At 63.6% G+C, this 21,415-nt stretch overlaps 1 protein-coding gene across 3 annotated transcripts; it reads right to left on the bottom strand.

The window, feature by feature from the left end:
* Positions 1-47: 47 nt before the first annotated feature.
* Positions 48-21,326, bottom strand: CAD (carbamoyl-phosphate synthetase 2, aspartate transcarbamylase, and dihydroorotase). 3 transcript variants are annotated; one of them, XM_059727302.1, is made up of 45 exons: positions 21,138-21,326; positions 20,801-20,940; positions 19,387-19,516; positions 19,167-19,309; positions 18,738-18,879; positions 18,235-18,406; positions 17,665-17,850; positions 15,936-16,048; positions 15,427-15,569; positions 15,025-15,156; positions 14,687-14,920; positions 14,124-14,345; positions 13,806-13,994; positions 13,373-13,497; positions 12,060-12,193; positions 11,753-11,865; positions 11,418-11,665; positions 10,309-10,555; positions 10,115-10,213; positions 9,713-9,937; positions 9,218-9,400; positions 8,665-8,883; positions 8,375-8,542; positions 7,996-8,178; positions 7,805-7,909; positions 7,229-7,465; positions 6,952-7,033; positions 6,472-6,638; positions 6,065-6,229; positions 5,704-5,835; positions 5,232-5,433; positions 4,744-4,934; positions 4,416-4,556; positions 4,205-4,300; positions 3,880-4,021; positions 3,584-3,628; positions 2,726-2,770; positions 2,149-2,300; positions 1,880-1,954; positions 1,562-1,774; positions 1,079-1,204; positions 797-952; positions 621-722; positions 388-482; positions 48-308 (listed from the first exon to the last, which is right to left on the bottom strand). In XM_059727302.1, the coding sequence occupies exons 1-45, from the start codon at positions 21,217-21,219 to the stop codon at positions 206-208; spliced, it is 6,744 nt and encodes a 2,247-aa protein (XP_059583285.1). In that variant the 5' UTR covers positions 21,220-21,326; the 3' UTR covers positions 48-205. The 3 variants fall into 3 exon arrangements, with proteins under 3 accessions (XP_059583285.1, XP_059583286.1, XP_059583288.1); XM_059727303.1 differs by having other exon boundaries at positions 3,587-3,628; XM_059727305.1 differs by lacking the exon at positions 3,584-3,628.
* Positions 21,327-21,415: the final 89 nt, after the last annotated feature.

Raw genomic sequence — 21,415 nt, 5'->3', positions numbered from 1 at the left:
CCGCGCACATGGCACCTCCCCCGTCCCCACACACGGACACACGAGGCTGCGGTGGGAGGAGCTTTATTGCGGCCCGAGCGCCCCTCCCCCCATTCCAGTCCCTCCCATCCCCCGTCCTGGTCCCAGTCCTTGGCCCTGTGGTCCACCCGCTCTGGTCTCTGTGCTGGGCCATGGCTCTGTCCCTGGCGGCAGGGCCGGGCTGGGCCTAGTAGCGCCCCAGCACAGTGGCCAGCAGGGCCATGCGGATGTACATGCCGTTCTCGGCCTGCCGGAAGTAGGCGGCGCGGGGGTCTGAGTCCACCTCCACGCTGTGGGGCAAGACAGAGCGTCAGGGCAGGTGGGGGCATGCAGCGCAGCATCACCCAGCCAGCCCCCAACCCCCCTCACCTGATCTCGTTGACGCGGGGCATGGGGTGCATCACCACCATCTTCTTCTTGGCCCTGGTCATGCTGTGCGGGGTGAGGACGAACTGCCCAAAGCACTGGGGGGAGAGAGGGCGTCAGCTGGCCACCTCTCCCATGTGCAATGGGCCCCTGGGGCAGGGACAGAGCCCTGCCCATGGAAGCTGCACAGGACCAGCTGGAGGCCCAAGATGTGCGCTGTCAGGAGTGGCACTCACCGCCTCATACTCCTGTGTGGAGGCAAATCGCTCCTTCTGGATGCGGGTCATGTACAGCACGTCTGTGTCAGGGAGAGCCTCCTCGATGCTGTCGAACTCCTCCTGCAGGCAAGTGGGCGAGAGTTGTCAGCGTGCGCGTGTGCATCCAGGTGGAAGGGGGAATTTGGCTGGCTCACCTGCTTGATGCCCTTGGACGCCACAAAGTGGATGATGTCGTCAGGCATACGGAGGCTGTGTGGTGTGACGTAGCGCAGATTGATGCGGTACTGGGTGAGCAGGCATGCCAGCGAGTGCACCGTGCGCCCGTGCTTCAGGTCCCCCACCATGGTGATCTGGGGGGAGGCAGCAGCTAGTACTGTCCCTGTCCCCCAAACCCTCCCCCTGTGCTGGACAGAAGCCCCCCACCATGCAGTGGCGCCCTGTGTCCCCTTGCCAGGGATCAGGGCTGTGGGCCTTACCGTCATGCCGTTGACAGTACCCAGCTCCTCGCGGATGGTGAAGATATCTAGCAAGGCCTGCGTCGGGTGCTCTCCAACTCCGTCCCCAGCATTGATCACGGGCTTCCGGCAGTGCCGGGCGGCCAGCTGGTAACAGCGCAGGGATGAGCCTGAGAGCTAGGATGCCCAGACCCCCTGCTCCAGCCAGGGTCCTGTCCCCACTGGCAGGAGTGCTGCCTGGAGCTGACCCTGCTGCAGGGGCGGGGGGGCAGGCAGAGGCAGAAGGGCGGCAGGAGCCTGCGACAGGGTCTGGGGAAGAGGAGCATTTGCACCCTGAGCAGCCTTAGGGCTGGAGCCACCAGGGCAGGACCCATGAGGAGACAGAATAGGCTCGTTTCCTCCAGCCTCCAAGATGGCCTAACCCCACAACATGCCCCCCCCCAGCCCTTATGGGCCCACAAGGGCTAGGGGAGGGGCCTGGGCACAGCTCTGGGGACCCCTCACCTCGACAGCCCCGGGCTGGGGGTGACGCAGCACCAGCACGTCTGCGTAGCAGCTCATGGTCTGCACCGAGTCAGCCAGGGACTCGCCCTTCTGCACCGAGGACGTGGCTTCGGAGAAGGACAGCACTGCACCCCCCAGGCGTGACATGGCGGCTGCAAAGGAGCTGCTGGTCCGTGTGCTCACTTCATAGAACATAGAGGCCATGACCTTGCCCTGGGGAGAGGGGCTGTGAGCACGATGGGGCCGACACCACTCAGCCCCACACTCACCCCTGCTTCCCAGATGCCTGGTGCCCCCATCTCCCTCCCGTCCACTCACCTTCAGGATCTCCAGGCTGCGCTCCTTCTGCACCATCATGCGCAAGGTGTGCGCCACGTTGAACAGGTGTGACATCTGCAAGGAGACGTGGCTCAGCCAGGTTCTGGCTCTACACCCCCAACACAGGGCAGCCACATGCCCAGCACCAGGGTGGCACTGGAGCCAACACTGCCCACAGGGCCTCTACCCGCTTCTGGGGCCCGCCCTTGCCCCCACACCCCGGCCCCCACAGTTCCCCTCTTGCCCCTGCCCCTAGGCAGTGTTGGCACCTGGTCCTTGGTGAACTGCTTGACAGACAGCACATGCTGGCCAACGAGGGGGTGCAGCAGCGGGGAGGTTGGTAGGTGGGGCACAGTCTGGGGCGATGTCTGTCTGGGTACGGGCCCTGGTGGGTAGCAGCTGTCCAGGACCCCGGCAGGATCTGCAGCACCGGGGAAGGGGGTAAGCAGCTATGTAAGTGCACTGCAGAGCCCCCAACAGCCTCAGCCCTGAGCCCCACGATCTTGGCCCTACCCTTGCTACACCCTGCATAGATGGGCTGCAGCACCGGGGTCCTGGGGGGAGTGGGGAGGGGCCGTTCCCCAGGCCTCACCCACTGGCTAGCAGGGACAGAAGGGGAAAGGCTCCGTGCAGAGCACGGCCCTGGTGCCCCCTGGGACCAGATGCTGCTGGTGACAGGGCCTACAATGCCATAGGGCAGAGAGCGGTAACTGCCCCACAGGCCCTGCTCCAAACCCCCAGCAAGAAGTGGCAGCTGGAAACCACCTCTCTCCCCACCTCTCCCTACCAGCTCCTGCCCAGACTCCCTGTGCGGCAGAGGATTGGGGGGGGGGACGACACACGCACCTGGCTCAGATGCCTTCTTGACAGCCTTTTCTCTGGAGTCCTCAGCTGGCAAAATGACAGCTTGGTTAGAGACAGAGATGTGGCTATGGGCACCTGCTCCCCCCCACATCCTGGGCAGATACGCTGCCCCCACTGAGGCCCTGCTACCCAGGGAAGGGCCGTGGCACCAGGCCCCAGCCCATGGCAGGCCCCTCTGCCAGTGGAGCAGCTGTAGGGGCAAGAGCACCAGCCCTGGGAAGGCAAGGGACTGCAATGGGGCTCCCATCCTGGCTTCAGGTATGAGAGCTCTGCAGCCAAGGAGGCCCTGGTGCTGGGGAGTTGGCAGGGAGCTCTGGAGAACATAGGTGCTCATGGGTCCTGGCCTGGCTCCCAACACCCTCCCATGCCAAATACTGCCACGGTCCCCGTCAGAGTCCACCCAGCAGCCTGGACTCCAACCCGAGCCAGTGGCAGAGCCCCACAGAGGGCTGGGGCTGCTGCACATCCCACCTCATGCATCAAATCAAACCAGCTAGCAAGGTTGACCCATGGTGCCATGACAGCTGGGGCCTGGGGGGAGTTTGGTGGTGACAGTGCTGGGGCCCAATGCCACAGGTGAACTGCACGTGAAGGCACTGGGGAGGGGGATGTGCTGCATGGAGATGACTCAGGTGCAGCACGCAGCAGCCATGGGACAGCCTCCAGTGAGAGGGTGCTGTGGCCTGCCAGGCCCCCTTGCCCCTCTGACTGCAGGTCTCTGCTTGGGCTGCTGCACTTGAGGAAGGGGAGCGCACTCATTAGCTGCTGATTAGTGTCTCGTTAGTACAAAGCACACTGTCTCATTAACAATGAGTTAGTCCCCGCCCCCGACATTACCACTACCTGGGGCGGCCGTGTGGCACAGGGCTCCTGGCCTCCAGAACGCTGGCAGGACACAGAGGGCAGGGGGTCAGCTTCACGCTGCCCTGGTCCCCTGTGCATGGGGACACCCCATGGCAGGAGGCAGGGCAGGCACTCCCGGCCCCTCCACCTCGGAGCCAGGGGGACCCCACAGCTTTGGCTCCCAGCCCATGACTGGGCCCCATGGGCTAGGGGTCCAGCTTGGGGCTGCTCAATGTGTTGCTGCCAAGCTGGACACTCCCTCAGCAGGACACCGGGACCCCCTGGTGCCTCACCTGGCAGGCCAGGGTCCGAGGCACGGTGGATGCGGGGCGGCGGGTGGAAGCGCCCATCACCCATGGGCCCCGCACGGCGGGGGCTGGAAGCGCGGCTGCGCAGGACCTCGCTCTGCACCGTGTGCCGGGGCCGCTCTGGCGTCTGTGGGGACAGAGGGTCACAGGTGAGCAGGAGCACACCCTCCGATGCCCCCCCGGCCTGAGCAGAGCAGCCTGCCTGCCCCTCCCCACCCACTGGAGCATTAGCTGCCTCCCACCCTCAACAGCTCTCTCCTGGCCCAAGCCCAGACCCTCCCCAGGCCCAAACCCCCTTGCCCTCACACACCTTCAGGATCTCCTTAGCAGGGGCAGTGTGTGGCACAGGCACAGCTCCCGCGGGCCATTTCCTCACGTCCTGGCCATAGCCTGGGGGCACCAGTACCTGCAGGCAAGGAGGGGGGAGTTGGGGGCTCCATGTTGCATCTGGGCAGCCCTGACTGCTCTGGTTACCCAGTCAGATGGCTCCAGCAGGTAGTGGGGGGAGGGCAGGGCCTTACCTGCCCATCGATGTAGGCAACCTCTCCACGCAACACCACCCTGCGCACTGTCCCCTTCACCTTCATGCCCTCAAATGGCGTCCACTTGGCCTTGGTGAAGGCCATGTAGCTGGGGACGACCCACTCGTGCTCCAGGTCCACCTGCCGGGACAGTGGCACTGGGTCAGCACACACTGAGCAAGGAGGGATGCTCCGTGGCGCCCGCTCCCTTGACAGCCCCAGCCCAGAGCCACAGCCCCAACCGCGGAGGGCTTGTGGGCCCAGACAGGGCCCAGCCACCGGCAGGGCAAGCCCCAGCATGGAGGGACCTGGCTCCAGCCACCCTCACCTCAACATAGGTGTCATCCTGGGTGGGCAGAGCGAAGATCTTGCGGGGGTTCTCGTACAGGCGCTTGACAATGTCCTCGATGGTGAGGCGCCCCTCAGACACTGCTGTTAGCAGCAGCGGCAGCATCGTCTCCAGCCCGGGGTAACCAGGTGGCGGCTGCTTCCCCAGCTTCTCCTCCACCGTGTGCGGGGCTGTGGACACCAGCATGGTACTCATGCCAGGCCCTGCTCCAGCTTGGGCCCCACTTGTGCTCCCCACGGCCCCCTCAGCCTGCAGCACCCAGCCCCAGGGCAGAGCCCCAAGACAGGGGCGCCTGCCTGTGCCCCTGCCCCATCTCAGGACAAGGCCCCCTCCACACCCAGCATGGATCAGCCCAGGGCCAGAGGACACAGCCCCCTAATGCTCTATTGAGGGGTATGGCCCACCCCTGCCTGTCCCAAGGCTACATCTGGTGTTGGCTCCCCAAAGTCACCCGCCTGGTTCCGCACCGTGGTCAGTGGCGAAGCAGTCGATGACGTCCATGTTCTCCCACAAGGCCTCCAAGTCTTCGTGCGTGCCCAGCGTGGGCCGCACCTGCCCACGCCCCTCCCCGAGGCGCCCCAGGTCGTCCTGGCACAGGAAGAGGTGGTGCGGTGCCACCTCGCATGTCACCTGGATGCCCTTCTGTTTGGCCGCCTTGATGATCAGGATCTGTGGGCCCCAGAGCCGGCAAGAGCATTACCCCACATCCTGCCCTGCCCTGGGAGATGCCCCCATCCCACCTCCCAGGCTTACATCTGCCCCTGGGCAGTCACCCCTAGGCCGCCCACAGTCGCTCTCAGCCGGGGTCACCGAAAGACACCCCTGATGCCGACAGCAAGGGCAAGGGACATGGTTACCTCAGGCCACAGACACACCCCAGCACCAGGGGACAGATTCTGCTGCTGCTGTCCCAGCCCCAGCCCCTCTCAGCCCCCTCACCTCCTCCTTGCGGGCCACGTGGCAGATGTGCACGGGGCGCTGGTACAGCTGGGACACCATGAGGATTGCGGCCACCGTCTGCTTCTCTGCATGCGCCACGATGGGCAGGTGCCGCGGCCACTGCTCAAAGTGCTGGGGGGGAATGGGGCAGGGGTGAAAACCGTGCTGTGCTGGGGGAAGAGAGGCCGCTGGGGGCAGCATAGGTCTCGTGCACTACAATCCTTGGGTCCCACATCAGGGGCTGAAATGGGGGTGGGGATCCTCGACCCGCATTCAGCACGAGCAGAAAGCAGTGCCCAAGCTCAGCCACACTGTGGCACACTGAGGACACCCTAGCCCCAGGCCCAGCACCTGCCCCCACCTCCATCCAGAGCGAGACGTTGTCCATCTTGAGGTCAGAGAAGGTGTCGTTCAGGTACATCTTGAGCCCGGCAGCCACGCCAGACATGGGGCCTAGGGCACTGGCGTTGTCCGATGAGGCCCCCAGGTACAGGGCGAAGTCGCAGCGCGCACCCACCTCAGCCACCTGCAGGAGACAAGGGTCAGGTCACTAGCCCAGGGGCCCTGTGCACCATGTCAGAACCCCCTCCCCAAGCCCCACCAGGCCCCATGGTTATGGCCTGGCTGCCCATGGGGCTGGGTGTGTCAGCTGCAGTGGGGCTGCCAGCCCAGTACCAGCCCCTGCAGCAGCCGGAGGGCCCCAGGCAGGTGCCTGCAGTGACAGCGCGGGTGGGCTCTATCCACAGCACGAGAAGTGCAGGGACTTACCTTCTGCACAAGGGCGAAGGAGGCAGCATCAGTGACAGCAGGGCTGGTGTTGGGCATGGCGCACACCATGGTGACACCCCCTGCTAGCGCAGCTGCTGTGCCTGACGCAAAGTCCTCCTTGTGGGTGCCCCCCGGCTCACGCAGGTGCACGTGCACATCGATCAGTCCTGCGGGGAGGGCACATCAGAGCCTGGGCCCCATCTGCCTAGCCCTGTGCTGGCATCCAGCAGCCCAGGGGCTGCCAGGCTGTCCCCTCCCAGGATACAGGGCCCTGCCCCTCCTCCCCCATGAGGCAGAGCCCTGGGCTTTGGGGAAAGCCAGCCACAGAGTGCCCAGGGCTCCTGAGGCCACAACACCTCAGGGTGGGACAGGCACCAAGGCACAACCCCTGGGGCCCCCTGCACTCCAGCTCCTCAGCTGCCTCAGTCTAGTGACCTCTTCACCCCCCTGCACCAGTCCCCCCAGCCCTCCCTTGCATACCTGGCAGGCGGATAAGCTTCTGGGAGGTCATGCAGTCCACGTGGATCTTCAGTGGGGGGGCTGCCCCAATCTGGCCCAGTGCCTATGGGAGGCAGGGAACAGGTCAGGGATGGCAGGGCCCTGCTGACAGCACCAGACCCTTTTGCTCTCCTGCCCCACCCCTGCCTCCTCTGCGGCCCAGTGCCTCTGCGGCAGAGGCACTCCCCCAGGCCTGCAACTAGGATACTGAATCCAGCCCCCCACTTCCCCTGCTGTGGTCTCCCGCCCTTGTCCCTACCTCCACAAAGAGCTTGGTGCACTTGATGTCGATGATGAGAGGTACGGAGTAGTCAACAGCCAGGCGCCGCGTGCGGTAGCCCTTAGTGACAAAGGAGGAAAGACGGCGCCCACCCGAATTGCGCATGGACAGGTTGATGACCATCTCAAAGTGGTTCTCTGCCAAGTAGTCCAGGATGCTCTTGGTGCCCGTCTCACTGCCGTCGGTCTCCTCAAAGTGCCAGTCCACAGCCATCACCTGCCCCAGGGAAGCGAGACCTGCTCCAGCCCCAGGCCCTGCAATGGGGACCCCCACCCTGCACCAGTGACACTGACAGAGATCCAGGCGCCCTTGCTCCTGCACCAGTGACACCAATGAATATTCCCAAGACCTGGACTTGGCAATGCCAACAGGGACCAGAGGGTTGTGCTCCAGAGGCAGGGCCAAGATACTCAGAAGCTGCAAGCTCAAAGTGCAGGCCCCACAGCCTTGGGCAGAGGGAGGAGACAGGCAGAGAGCTCTGCCGTAGCCAGGAACCCAGCGACCTGCCCAGCCTGGGGCTAACTGCTGCCCCTACCACTTCCCTGCACCTGCTACCTTGATGCCATGCTCAGTGTAGAAGTCGGCGGTGCCTAGGCTGGCATAGAGGTTGTAGCCCAGGCTCTCCAGTGTGCGCACCGTGGGCAGCAGCTCACTCTTGTTCTGCAACAGCCACCAGGGAGTCAGAACCTGCTGCACCCCTGCCTCCACCCAGAGCCTGGCAGCCCCCGCCCTCACCCTCCCCATACCTTGTAGCTGCCAATGGTGAGCAGGATGTTCTTCTTGGGGATGCGGAAGCCAGTGCTGAGCATGGCCTTCAGGTAGGCTTCGCAGCGGTTCTCCCCAAAGCAGGCCACCTCACCCGTGCTCGTCATCTCCACGCCCAGCACGACGTCTGCACCCGCCAGCCGCGAGAACGAGAACTGTGGCACCTGGGCCAGGAGTGCAGCGTGAGCCCAGGGCCATGTAGGCACCAGAGTCAGCACGTAGTTCTTCCCCTGCCCTGGCCCAGGGCAGCAGCAGTGCACAGCCCCTTCCCACACCCAAGCCCCAGGCAGCACCAACACATGGCCCCTTCCCCTGCTCTGACCCATGGCAAAACCAGCACTGACCCCTTCCTTGGCTTACCTTGACACCAACGATACCAGTACCGGTCATCAGCCCCACAGGCTCCACCTCCTGGCCCATGATCACCTGCGTGGCCAGGGCCACTAGGTCCACGCCCAGCGTCTTGGAGACGAAGGGGAAGGAGCGGGACACGCGCACGTTGCACTCAATCACCTTCAGCTGGTCATCCTGCCGGGAGAGGCTGTGAGGTGCCAGGGGAAGTGGGGGAGCCCTGCACCATGGCAGGCTGCTCCCTTGTCCCTGGGGCCCTGTGCCCAGCCCCTGCCCAGGCCAGCTCCTCCCTTCAGTACCTTGGCGATGAGCTGCAGGTTGAAGGGCCCTGTGACCTGTAGCTCCTGCCCCACAGCGTGCACGATGGCTTTGATGCGCTCCAGCGTCTTGGGGGTTATGTCCTGGGGGGGTGTCACCAGGGTGGCATCGCCCGAGTGCACACCCGCATTCTCCACGTGCTCTGAGATGGCAATGGCCACCACCACTCCATCACAGGCCACGGCGTCCACATCGATCTCCTGCCAGTGGGAGCTGCCGTCAGCTCAGATGGGAGAGCCTGGACCAGAAACCCCCCAGGCAAATCCCTCAACCCAGCCCAGCCACCCCCAGTCTCTCCCAAAGCCCAAGAACGGAGGGGATGGGAAAGGCTCTGGGGTGGCTGGCAGAGGTCTGCAACACTGGGCAGGAGTGTAATGTGCCCAGGTGGGAGATCAGAGCTGTGCTGCCATGTATGGGTGGCATGGAGGCAGCAGCAAAGCTCTGCAATTGGCTCTCAGTGATGTCACATGCCCCAGGCCACCCTCCTTAGCAAGCAGGAGCAGGTGCCCATGGCAGGCAGGACAGCCCCCTGACCTTGGCCTCCTGGATGAACTTGGAGATGACCACGGGCTGCTCTTTGGACACGGCCACGGCGTTGCACAGGAACTTCTCCAGATCGCTGTCTGAGTAGGCCACGTTCATGGCAGCGCCGCTCAGCACGTAGGAGGGGCGCACCACGCACGGGTACCCTACCTTGCAGCAGAACTGCTTGGCCGACTGTAGGCACGGCTGGCATCAGGCAGGCGCAGAGCCACCCGTCCCTGGCCTCCCCCTCCCAGACCTAACCCCAACCCACTCCACCACCCCCAGCCTCCTGCCCCTCTGCCCAGCCCAGCCAGGACCCAGGCACTCCCTGGCCTCCCTCCCCCAACAACCACAGCCCCAAACCTGATAGCTCACTCCCTGGTCTCCCTTCCCCCTGCCCAGCCCAACTCAGCCAAGACATACGCGCCTACCCAGCCCCCCACCTATACCAGCAGATGCCCAGGCTGCCCTACCCCAGCCCTGCCAGCCCCAACCCGCTCTTACCTCCATGTCGGACAGCTCCTTCCACAGGGGCTGGCTGATGCCAATGGTGTCTAGCAGGCGGGAGAACTTGAAGCGGTTCTCGGCAGAGTCAATGGCCTCAGGAGAGGTGCCCAGGATGCGGCACTGCTGCCGATGCAGCGCCATGGCAATGTTGTTGGGCAGCTGCCCCCCCATGGACAGGATTACGCCTTCGGGGCTCTCCAGCTCATAGATGTCCATCACTACCTGTGGGGCAGGAGCAGAGTAGGGCATGCACTCAGGGATGGGCATCAGCTAGCAGGGCAGGACCAGGCCCGGGCACCATAGGCCCCAAATAGCAACCCATGCTCTCTCCACCAACTTCTGACAGCCCCCCCGGATCAATGCCCCAGGCTCCTCTCCCCCGCAGCCACCTGCCCTCACCTCAAAGGACATCTCATCGAAGTAGAGCCGGTCACACATGTCGTAGTCAGTGCTCACTGTCTCGGGGTTGTAGTTCACCATGATAGTTTTGAAGCCCATCTGCAGGAGGCATCGGGGGGGGGGGGGGGGGGGGTTGCAGCAGGGTCCAGGCCAGGATCCCAGAGCCCTCCTGGCCTGAACCCCTGGGCACGGACCTTGCGCAGCTCCTGGATGCAGCCGACAGCGCACCAGTCAAACTCAACACTGCTGCCGATGCGATAGACACCGGAGCCGATGACCATGACATGGGGCTCACGGAAGGACAGGTCATGCTCACGGCCATTGTAGGTCAGGTACAAGTAGTTGGTCTGTGCCGGCCACTCAGCCGCCACCGTGTCGATCTGCTTCACCACTGGCAGGATCTTCAGGTCCTGCCGCATCTTCCGCACGGCCAGCTCTGTGCTGGGGAGAGAGAGAGGAGGAGGGCTGAGCCTAGGGCAGGGCCTGCCTGTACAGCCCCAGGGCACCTGGCCATCGCTGGGCTGCAGGGAGCTGCCCGCTCCACCCCCTGCCTGCCTGTCCCCCACTTCACAGGGTGTCAGAGAAAAACCAGCTGCAGGAAACAGGGAATCCATTTTGTCAAGATGCCCGGTGTTGTTCTACCAAGGGGACATGATGCCCAGGGACAAAACCACCCTCAGTCACCAAGGAACGCACGTCCCAGACGTCCTGCTGCTTGTAGCGGCAGCATGTTCCATGGGCCTGACAGCCATGCACACAGCCTCCTCGGGAACCTCCTCCACTGTCTTGGCCAGGGCTGCACTAGGGGTTGTGCATCTCTGGTCGCGGGGGGGCTGGGGCCCTTCTGCAGGAACAGGGCTCACAGCCTCTGGTCCAGGGCCACAGCTCAGGTGACCCCAGTCTGGGAACAACCTTTGGCCAAGCCATGAACTTTCTAGTGCCTGTTACACATCAAGCTCTGCTGGCTCATGGGAGAGGCGCTGCCACAGGCCAGGACCAGCCCCATGGTCCAGCACCTGCAATGTGGCAAGTGAAGGACTAACCAGGCACTCGTATCCCCAGCGCATGGGGGCCTACCCCTCACCACAGGTAACCTCAGAGGAGGGAGAGAACTTCAGAGGCAGAAAAGATTGCCAATCATCTCCAAATCCACCCACCAACAGGGAATACCAATGAATACCAGCAAATAGCAACAGGGCTACAGCTCCACCTGTCTATTTTACCATGTTCTCGAACACCTGCCCGCTGCCCCCAGAGCCCTAGCTGGATACAGGCCTGCCGTGGCCTCAAACTGCCAGATCACCTGAGCACAGCAAGGGCCACCTGCTTGTCGGAGAAGCCCAGCTGTTTGGCCTTCTGCAGCACGGAAGGTGGCATGGGGCTGCCCTGGCGGTAGGACTCCAGCAGCAGCGCATGGTCTGTGATGTTCTTCATCTTGTGCAGGAACCAGCGGTCAATGCGTGTCAGCTCATACAGGCGCTCAATGCTGTAGCCGGCGCGCAGAGCGGCTGCCAGCACGAAGATCCGCTTGTCTGTTGGCGTCGCCAGCTCCTGTTGGGGGGATGGAGGGGGTGACCTGGGCCCTGGCAGGATCCGCCAGGCAGTCCCAGGTGCCTGCCCCCCATGGTTGGCACTCACCACGTCCGAGGCTGGCTTTACAGTGTGGTCGAAGCCCACGCAGTTCTCGTCCACCATGCGCAGTGCCTTCTGGAAGGCCTCCTCGAAGTTGCGCCCGATGGCCATGACCTCTCCTGCATGGGGGAGCAGTGGCGTCAGCAGCCACTGGGGGTGGGGGCAGGGCCACATGTGACCCTGGTGCAGCCAGCGGGGAGGAGTGGCGGGGTATGCTGGGCAGAACCACAGGGCAGCGGAGGGGGGAGGGCACCAGACCATGCAGGAGCCTGGGTGTCGTGGGAAGATGGGGCTGGGCTAAGGGGTTGCTCACCGACACTCTTCATGGAGCTGCCAATCTTGGTGCTGACACGCAGGAACTTGCTGAGGTCCCAGCGTGGGATCTTCACCACACAGTAGTCCAGGCTAGGCTCGAAGTTGGCCGTGGTGGAGTTGGTGACTGAGTTCCTGCCAAAATTGGGGCATCAGCACCCAGCCCTAGGCTCAGCTGTGGGGATGGGGGGTGGGGGCTGAGCCTGCAGAGGGGGGCGAAGGAGGTGGGACTGGGCAGGGGAAGGAGGGAGGCAGAAAGCATCTCCCAGGGGAGGCTGGGAGCCCATCAGGCTGCTCTGCTCAGGGAGAGGTTGGGGAGCAGAGCGTGCTGCAGTGCAGAGGTCTCTGGAAGCCAGGCTGGCCAAAGCTGGGGGACTAGGGCACCAGGGGCTGAGGGGCTGAACCCTCCAACCACCAGGTGTTCTCCCTCCCTGGGTCCAGCACTCCCAGGATGCTGCCAAAACTGCCATGGGGGCCCAGGCATCGGACCCTTCCCATCCATACCCCACCTTCCCCCCAGGCTGTGCCAGGGGTAACGCCAGGCCCCAGAGACCAGGAGCCATGGAGTGGAAGCAGTCGGGCTGGCAGGGCTCTCTGGAGGTCACAGCTAACTCAGCCCCTGCTCTAAACAGGATCAGCCTCATCCAAACCATCCCAGACACGTCCTTACCTGACCTGTTGCTGATGTCATACAAGTCAATTTTGTCACACAACCAGGTGGCCCAACAAGACACTGAGAGCCCCTGGCCCTACCCCAGGTGCAGCTGGGGGACAAGGGCTTGTGGTACCCTGCTGTTGCCAAGGGCATAAATGCACAGAGATCCCAGGCTGGGCCATGCCCCCACTACAGAAGGCGGCAAATCCTCCCCAGTCCATACTGATCTGACCGGGGGGAAATCCCTTCCTGCCCCCAATGCAACGTTGGTCTAATCCCGAGCTGGGGGCAAGATCCTCTAGCCAGGACCCTGCAGGGTTGGTGCCAGGAGCATTGGCACAGCCCTGTCCTCATCCCCAGCCTGGGATGCAGCCAGCACCCAGCGCCTTTGGGGGAGGTGATAAAACCCCCTGATGCAGAGCAGCAAGAGGGGAAACAATTCCTTCTCAGCTCCATGCAGCAAGCAGCAAAGCCCAGAAGCCTGGGACAGGCCAGACACCTCTACTCTGCCCTGCAGTCTGGGGGCAGCAGGCAGAACCCACCCATCGCCCCCTCTTCCTGACAAACAGGACTCCCCCATCTTTGACCCCCCGACCCTCAAGGCCTGCTGCAGTGCCAAGCAGGCCCAGCACCCCCACCCCTGCACACAAGGCTGTTACCTGAGGACAGGCAGGGGGATGCCCAGCGCCAGCTTGGCTGCCACGTAGGCCAGGGGGTAGCCAGTTGCCTTGCTGGCCAGGGCTGAGCTGCGGGAGAGCCGGGCGTTCACCTCGATGATGTAGTACTGAGGGGGCAGCAGGGTCAGCATAAGGACTGCACTGCAGTTGAAGCAATACCCCCAACCCCGCTCCACAGGGTCCCCTCGCAGCAAAGCGCAGGGCACGCAGTGCCTAGCTCCGAGGGGGCCCAGGGGTGGAGATCTGCCCCCTCTCCCTGGTCCACAAGCAGGCTACTACTGGGGGGTGCAGGGCACTTGGCAGGCATGGGATGGCACCAGGACACGTTCCTGTACCACAGACTGCCACTTGGAGCACAGCACGCTGTGGCTGCAGGGCACCACAGGGTAAGGGACACCGTCCCACCAGCCCTCACCTGCTCAGACTCGGGGTTCAGCGCATACTGGATGTTGCACTCGCCCACAATGCCCAGGTGCTGCACCACCTTGATGGCCGTGTGCCGCAGCATGTTGTACTCCCGGTCATTCAGCGTCTGGCTGGGTGCCACCACAATCGACTCGCCCGTGTGGATGCCCAGCGGGTCCAAGTTCTCCATGTTGCAGACCTGTGGGGAGGAGTGAAGACAAGGGGCTGTCACTGTGTGGTGGGGCCCTGTCCTCCTGCACTCAGCTCCCACCAAGCCCACGAGCAGAGGGAGGTTCCACTTCCACTCCTGGCCCCGGCCCTGACTTACAGTGACACAGTTGTTGTAGGCATCGCGCACGACCTCGTACTCAATCTCCTTCCAACCCTGCAGGGACTTGTCCACCAGCACCTGGGACGTGTGGGCGAAGGCCTGGCTCACCAATGCTGTCAGCTCCTCCCTGTTGCTGGCGAAGCCAGAGCCCAGGCCCCCCAGTGCGTAGGCTGAGCGCACCAGCACAGGGTAGCCCAGCCGCTCAGCTGCCGCCTGGGCCTGTGGGACAAGGGGAGAGTCAGTGCAGGTGGTGGGGTAGGGGTAGAGGTAGGGGTGCAGGTAGGGTAGGCAGGGGGAGACAGCGCTATGAGCATAGGGGGCACTGTAAGGCCACTGGTTTTAGGGGCCCAGGCAGATTCCCCTCATGCAACCAGCAGGATGGACCTGGTGCCAATGCCCCAGCGCAGGGAACGTAGGATCTGAGACCTATGCTGGAAGCCCCCAGGCCAGCATGGGATGCCAGCAACCAGTGCCAGCCTGGGATGCTGGCACAACCCCCAGGGCCCTGGCCAAGGACATCAGGACACTGAGCCCCAACAACCTCCTGCTCTACCACGCACCTGCTCCAGGGAGAATGCAGCCTCACTGGGTGCCACGTGCTCATTGATCTCCTCCATCTTCTCCACAAAGACCTTGCGGTCCTCAGTCATCTCAATGGAGGCCATGGGTGTGCCTAGCACCCGCACACGGTACCGCTCTAGCACGCCGCCCTTGGTAAGCTCCACCCCGCAGTTCAGCGCTGTCTGGCCCCCGAAGGTAAGCAGGATCCCGTCTGGCCGCTCATTCTTGATCACCTGGCACCAAAGTGGCAGTGAGGCGGGGGCTTTCTGCTGGCAGGGCCCCCTGCCACCTCCCTACTTCCCCCTGCCCCAGGCCCAGTGCTGCCCATGGGACTCACCTGGGTGACGTAGTCTGGGGTGATGGGCAGGAAGTAGACCTTGTCGGCTAGGCCCTTGGAGGTCTGCACCGTAGCGATGTTGGGGTTGATCAGCACTGTCTGGATGTTTTCTTCCTTCAGGGCTTTGATGGCCTGTCAGAGAGTCAGGGAGGCCTGATGACAGCCGAGCATTTTTCTGCACCCCCCTGCCATCACACCAACCCTCCCACATCCCTGCACCCCTGCTATCACAGGAACCCCCATCCCCACCATCACAGAGCCCCCAGCTGTGTCCTGCTGCCGTGTTACCCCATGTCCCCACAACATTTTCCCTTTGCGTGACAACTCCACCTCCTCTCCCTGCAGGGCACTGAACACTCTGTGTCCTCCCAACACCTGCCTTCCCCGAGCTGTAGGGCTCACCTGTGAGCCAGAGTAGTCGAACTCCCCAGCCTGGCCAATGGAGAGACCCCCCGAGCCTAGGATCAACACCTTGCGTGGCCGGGCTGAGTCGCCACCTGCCGGGGGCTCGCTGTACGTCAGCCACTGCCGCAGACGTTCCCGCACTGCACAGAGAGTGTAGCCCAGTCCCCATTACCCACAGCAGGGCCTTCACCCCACTGGGATACCCCTGCAGCTCCAGGCAGGACCCCAAGCCCAAAAGAGCTCAGAGAGGGTGCCCAGCATCATGAGACCCCACCAGAGGCAGCAGCGCAGCCCAGGGCATGGCCAGGTCCCTTTGCTTGGGACAGGGCCCTCCCCAGGTCACACAGATGGTGCCACAGCACCAGCCCAGAGACGTCTCCTTCCAGGGCAAGGCCCATGTGCCAGGCCCTGCACCAAGCGCCCAGTGATGAGGGGCTCCAACAGGCCACAGCTGCACCCACAGCTTCCCAGACCACTCCCAACCTCCTCCTGGCCCAGGATCCCACCTGTCTTGGGGCTTGGGTTCCCAGCACGCAAGTCTCGCACTGTGTCCAGGAAGATGTCAAAGAGGCCCTCAAGGTCGCTGGGGCCTGCCCGGTGCTCAGGGTGGAACTGAACGCTGTCACAGGAGAAGCAGCTGGCTCAGACACGTACCCCCCCCGCCCAGCCTGCCCACAGCGGTACCCATGCCAGGCCAACCCTATTGCCAGGACAGCACTGGGACAGTTAGACAACCCCTACCCCAGCTCAACCTGCCCTACCACCACAGGCCCATGCCAGTCTCCCACAACACTGTGGTGCCTGGATCAGGCCAACCCCATCACCATGATGACTAGGCCTGTGTGAGTTGGCAGCGATCCGATCCGGCTGCTTCGGATGGCCACGATCCGATCCAGAGCTCCGGACCGGGTTTCCACCTCGATCCGGCCCCGAAGCCACCTCGGAGATGCAGCCATAGGGTATAATGGGGAATCAATGAAATATCTATAATTTTGGGGTTTTTTGTTTGATTTGAATGAAACTTGCAGGGATGGTAGCCACTGCTGAGAGCATGAAACCTGCCAAGTTTCAAGAAGATTGGTGTAGGGGTTTGGGGGAATTGTACCCCAAATTCTTGAAAGCCAAACTCATGTCATGGCTGTGTGTTACAACACAGGGGGGTCAAAACTGCAGGGCTGGTAGCTCTTACTGAGGCCACAAAGCCTGCCAAGTTTCAAGGAGATAGGTACAAGGGTTTGGGGGAAACTACACCTCAAGCTGCAGACAAGCAAAAGTGGTGCCATGGGTAACACTGCATGTGTTCAGGCGCAGTGGGGTGACAGCTGCAGGGATGGTGGCCCCTGCTGAGGCCACAACACCTGCCAGCTGTCGAGATGGGTGCAGGGGGGTTCTGGGGCCCTGCACCCCTAGCTGCTGACAGGCAAAACTTGTGCCAAGACTGCATTTGTCTTGGGGCAGTTGATTGTATTGATTCTTTCTTCTCTTTAGCCTGGTTTTGTAGGTGCTAATTAATGCTCCTTAAGTCATTATGTACTAGCTAGGTCCTGTGTATTGAACTGGTCCCCGAGTCCCTGGTCCCTGAGTGAATCATGATTGATTGATTGGTAACTGGTAACACAGCAGCTTAGCAGCCATGCCTGCAGCAATGTCTCCCCTCCTCGTCCCAAGCCAGAGACAGTCAGTCCCACAAGCACCCATGGCATGAGTTTTGCTTGTCCGCAGCTTGAGGGGCAGTTCCCCCCAAACCCCTACACTGATCTTCTTGAAACTTGGCAGGTTTTTGTGGCCTCAGTAAGAGCTACTACTCCTGCAGTTTTCACCCTGCTATGTGGTAATGCCTAGACATGACATGAGTTTTGCTTTCAAGCATTTGGGGTGCTGTTCCCCCCACACCCCTATACCTATCTTCTTGAAACTTAGCAGACTTCATCCTCTCTGCAGAGTCTACCACCCCTGAAAATTTCATCCAGATCGGATAAAAAACAACAAAGCTATAGACATGTTATTGTTTCCCCATTATACCCTATGGCTGGATCTCCGAGGTGGCTCCGAAGCTCTTCGGGAGCTCCGAACCGCTTCGGGAAGCCTAACGAGGCCAGCGCTTCCACCCGGAGGTGCTGCTTCGGACCCTGAAGAGTCCGAAGCCTCGCACAGCCCCAGCACTGCCCGACCTCGCCTGGAGTGCCAGGGTGGCAGCCGCCCCACAGCCCATTCCCACCCCCTCGGTCTCCCCACCTGAAGAAGGGCTTGGTGTTGTGCACAATGCCCTCATTGGAGTGGTCGTTGGCGTTAGTGAAGAGCGGGGCCCAACCAGCAGGCAGGCTGCCTGGCTCCACTGCGAAGCCGTGGTTTTGCGAGGTGATGAAGCAGCGCTTTGAGTCCTCGTGGATGCATGGCTGGTTGTGTCCACGGTTCCCATACCTGTGGGACATGGCAGGGCAGGTCAGACACATCTTGCAGAGCTCACGCTAAGGAGGGTGGGGGTACATTGGCCATCCCCACCCCAGGCAGGGGCCTTCCTGCAGCACCAGTGGGCATGAGAGGAAGGCAGCTGGTTAGGGGTGCAGGAAGGAAATTTCCCCTCTCTGGGCCCATGAGAGACCCGGGAAACCCCATGGACTGGGCTGAGGGGTTGTAGGGGACATGGGAGGGGGGGCTCCATGCCAGCGCTCAGGGCCACTCCCATGGGCACAGACCCAGCTGGGGCAAAGCCCTGAGCCCCCAGCCCCCCACAGCTCTGTGCCAGGAGCTGGGAGCCCAGCCCAACTGGCCCTGTGGCTGAGGCCTCCCTTCCCCCACACTCACTTCATCTTGTAGGTCTTGGCGCCCACAGCCAGCGAGAGAAGCTGGTGCCCCAGGCAGATGCCAAAGACAGGCTTGGGCTGGGGTGCAGCCAGCACGTGGCGCAGGCCAGCGATAGTCTCCTGGCAGCGCTGTGGGTCTCCTGGGCCATTGCTAATGAACAGCCCATCAAACTCTGTGGGGCAAGGGTTAGGATTAAGGGACAAGGATGGTCGGAGCAGGCACTGCCCCTGCCCTGCCCAGCACACCCCCAACTCCCCTTCCCCCTCTCCCAGCACTGATGGCTGAGACGATTTGTCACTGGGTCTAGCACCATTTGGGGTGACTGTACCAGGGCTCCAAGCCCCAGGTGCCTCCTGTCCCTCAACCCACCCTGGCAAGCTCCAGGCCTCCTGCTCTTGTGCACATGCAGCTGGCTCCACCCTTGGCACCTTGGCCCTCATACCCACACACTCAGCCTTACCACTGACCGCCTCTGATCCCAGTTGGATGGGGCCCGTACGCACCTGCACTGTCCAGGGGGTGGTCCCAGGGCACCACAGTCACGGCTGCTCCACGCTGGCACAGGCATCGCACCTGGTTGTACTTCAGGCCGCAGTCCACAGCCATGATCTGGACCGAGCCGCTGGGGTTGAACACTCGGGGCTCCTGTGGGGTTTGAGGGTCAGAGTCCAGCAGCCACATGGCCATCAGGCCAGGTGCAAGCCCCTGCTGACCCAGGACAACAGGAGCATGGGCCCCAGCCTGAAGCTGACAGCACTTCCTGAGCCAGCGGGGAGGAAGGGCACAGGCAGAGACCCCCAAGACCAGCAGGACTGGAGGGGAGTGGGGAAACAACCTAGTGCCCAGGACGCTTCTGTCACCCATGTGCTCAGCACTGTCCTATCCTCCCCTTGGCCCCCACCCCCTCCACGGGGCAGAGGGCCTGGCCATACCTTCAGGGAGACCTCGTGCACCAGGTGCCGCGTGTTGGGATCCTCGAAGGGCAGGCTCTTCTCAGGGGTCCCATCTGGCACCAGCTTCCCCAGCAGCGTCCCCTTCTCCCGGATTCGCTTTGTCAGTGCACGGGTGTCCACCCCTGGGAGCAATGGGCATTAGCACCAGAGCTCTCTGTAGGCCCCACCCCACCGCACCCCACCCCCTGCCCAGGCCCACCTTCCAGGCCGGGGATGTTCTGCTCCTTCAGCCACTGGTCCAGGGAGAGGGCCGCGCTCCAGTGGCTGCAAACCTGGGAGCACTCGCCCACGATGAGTGCTGCGACATGGATCTTGCTGGACTCGAACCACTGTGTGCAGAGGTGGGGTGAGCAGGGTGGGGAGCAGGGCCTGGGGGAGCAGGGAGCTGCCCTGGGGCAAAAGGCTGCAGAACTGTGCGTGCCCCATTCTCAGGGTGCAGCAGACACTGGGGCCTGGCCCTCTCCCATATGGGGCCCAGGAAGGGACCCTGGCACCCTGGAGGGGCATGCTCAGGCTTTCCTACTGCCCAGAATCAGCCAAGGCAGGAGGAAAAAAGAGGCCCTTGGAGAGGGCAGAGGTGCTGGTGGTGGCATCCCTGGGTGCACCAATGTGTAACATGCCACCAGCATGAAGAGGGCAGGTGTGACCCAGGACACGCCAGTGAGGGGCTAGGAAACCCATTGGGCCCAGGCCAGGGACATCACAGCCAAGGAGCATGCATTTACTGTAGAGAGAACCAGCTAAGCTGAAGGACGGGGCTGACACATGGGCAAGGGGGACATATGGCCAGGAACACCCCCAAGGCCAGACTTGAGCAGAGGACCTAGAGCAGGGTGGAGAGGGGTTAGGCCAGCTGCCCTGCAGGACCAGTCAGGACAGAGCTGGATCCACGTGGGGGGGGGGGCGACAGGGCACCTGCCGGCAATAGCAAGGCTGGACTCTGACCCTGGGACTCCTTACTGGCAAGTGTCCTGCAACAATGAAGGACTGGACATGGCCCCCAAGATGCCTCCAGGGAGCCAGAGACACCCCTGGCCCAGCTACTTAGGGAGGACAGGCTGGAACTCCTCCTGGCAGCCCTGTGGGCCCCCTGTGCAGGCCTGCAAGAGGCTGCATGGGCACGGGCTCCCTGCCAACTCATGGCAGAGCTGTGCTGATGCAAAGCCCCAGGGGAGCCAGCAGTCCTGGCACACGCTGGCTCCTGGGCAGCGATGCTAACGCAGCCCGACAGGTGGCATGGCTAGTATGCAGCCGCCCAGGGCTGCAGATTCAAGGCTGGCTCCCTAAGGGGAGAGGCACTGCCTGGCGCCACGAGGCAAGGCAGCACCCACAGCACAGCAGAGGGGCCCTGCCCTGGCCCAGGGCTGAACGGCAACCCTGCCAGCCAGCCAGCCCCAGCACGCAGCGTCTTTTCCCAGCGGCCGCAGACCCAGCTGTGCCCCTCTGGCCAGCCCTGGAGGACAGCCCTGCCAAGCTGGACAGTCGCCGGGGCCCACGGGAGTCCGGGCTGCTCCGGCCAAATTCACAGCAGAGCCGATGCCAGCCTGCCGCCGGCTGCCAGCAGCCCGGGCCTGGCTGGCTCTGCGGCCCCCGCCAGCACCCCCGGCACTCACCCGGCTGAGGCCGAGCGGGTCGGGCTCATCCTGCGGGACGCCGTAGTTGCCCACGAGGGGGTAGGTCAGCACCAGGACCTGGGACTTGTAGGAGGGGTCGGTCAGGGCCTCGGGGTAGCCCACCATGCCGGTCTGGAACACTGCGGGGGGGCGGGGCGGCGTCAGCGGCTCCCCGGGGCGGCACAGCCGGGCAGCGGCCCCGGGGCCCAGCCCAGCCCCCGCCCCCACCCGCGGGGGCAGCGGGAACGGGCCGGGCCGGGCGGCCCCACGTGCCGCGGGTCCCCGCTCCGGTGGGCCACGGGCAGAGCCCAGGACCCCCGCCCCGCCCCGCACTCACCCACTTCGCCGGCGGCCGAGCCCGGGGCCCCGAAGGGTCGGCCGCGCAGCACAGCGCCGTCCTCCAGCACCAGAGAGCCCATGGCCCGGCCTGGCAGCACGCGGAGGCACCGGGGCGCGGGCCACGTGCGCGGCGGACGGGCGGGGGCGGTGGCGGTGGCGGCGGCGGGGCCGAGCGCGGCGCAGGCGGGCGGCGGGGCCGCGTCAGCCGAGGGGCCGGATCCGGGGCGGAGTCGCGACAGCGCCGGGGTGGGCTCCGCAGCGCCGGCCTCCCTCGCC

Source organism: Alligator mississippiensis, chromosome 1 (assembly GCF_030867095.1).
Source record: "Alligator mississippiensis isolate rAllMis1 chromosome 1, rAllMis1, whole genome shotgun sequence".
In the NCBI taxonomy this organism is placed as follows: Eukaryota; Metazoa; Chordata; order Crocodylia; family Alligatoridae; genus Alligator; species Alligator mississippiensis.
This window is presented reverse-complemented; position numbering and strand designations above follow the sequence as displayed.

Excerpts from the sequence above, each read along its gene's own strand:
- CAD (XM_059727302.1), bottom strand. The coding sequence starts at position 21,219 with ATGGGCTCTCTGGTGCTGGAGGACGGCGCTGTGCTGCGCGGCCGACCC. Across the intron at positions 19,517-20,800 it reads ACCCGCTCGGCCTCAGCCGG|TGGTTCGAGTCCAGCAAGAT; the intron begins GTGAGTGCCGGG and ends CTCTGCACACAG. Across the intron at positions 2,771-3,583 it reads CCACACGGCCGCCCCAGGTA|CTGAGGACTCCAGAGAAAAG; the intron begins GTGGTAATGTCG and ends TCATTTTGCCAG.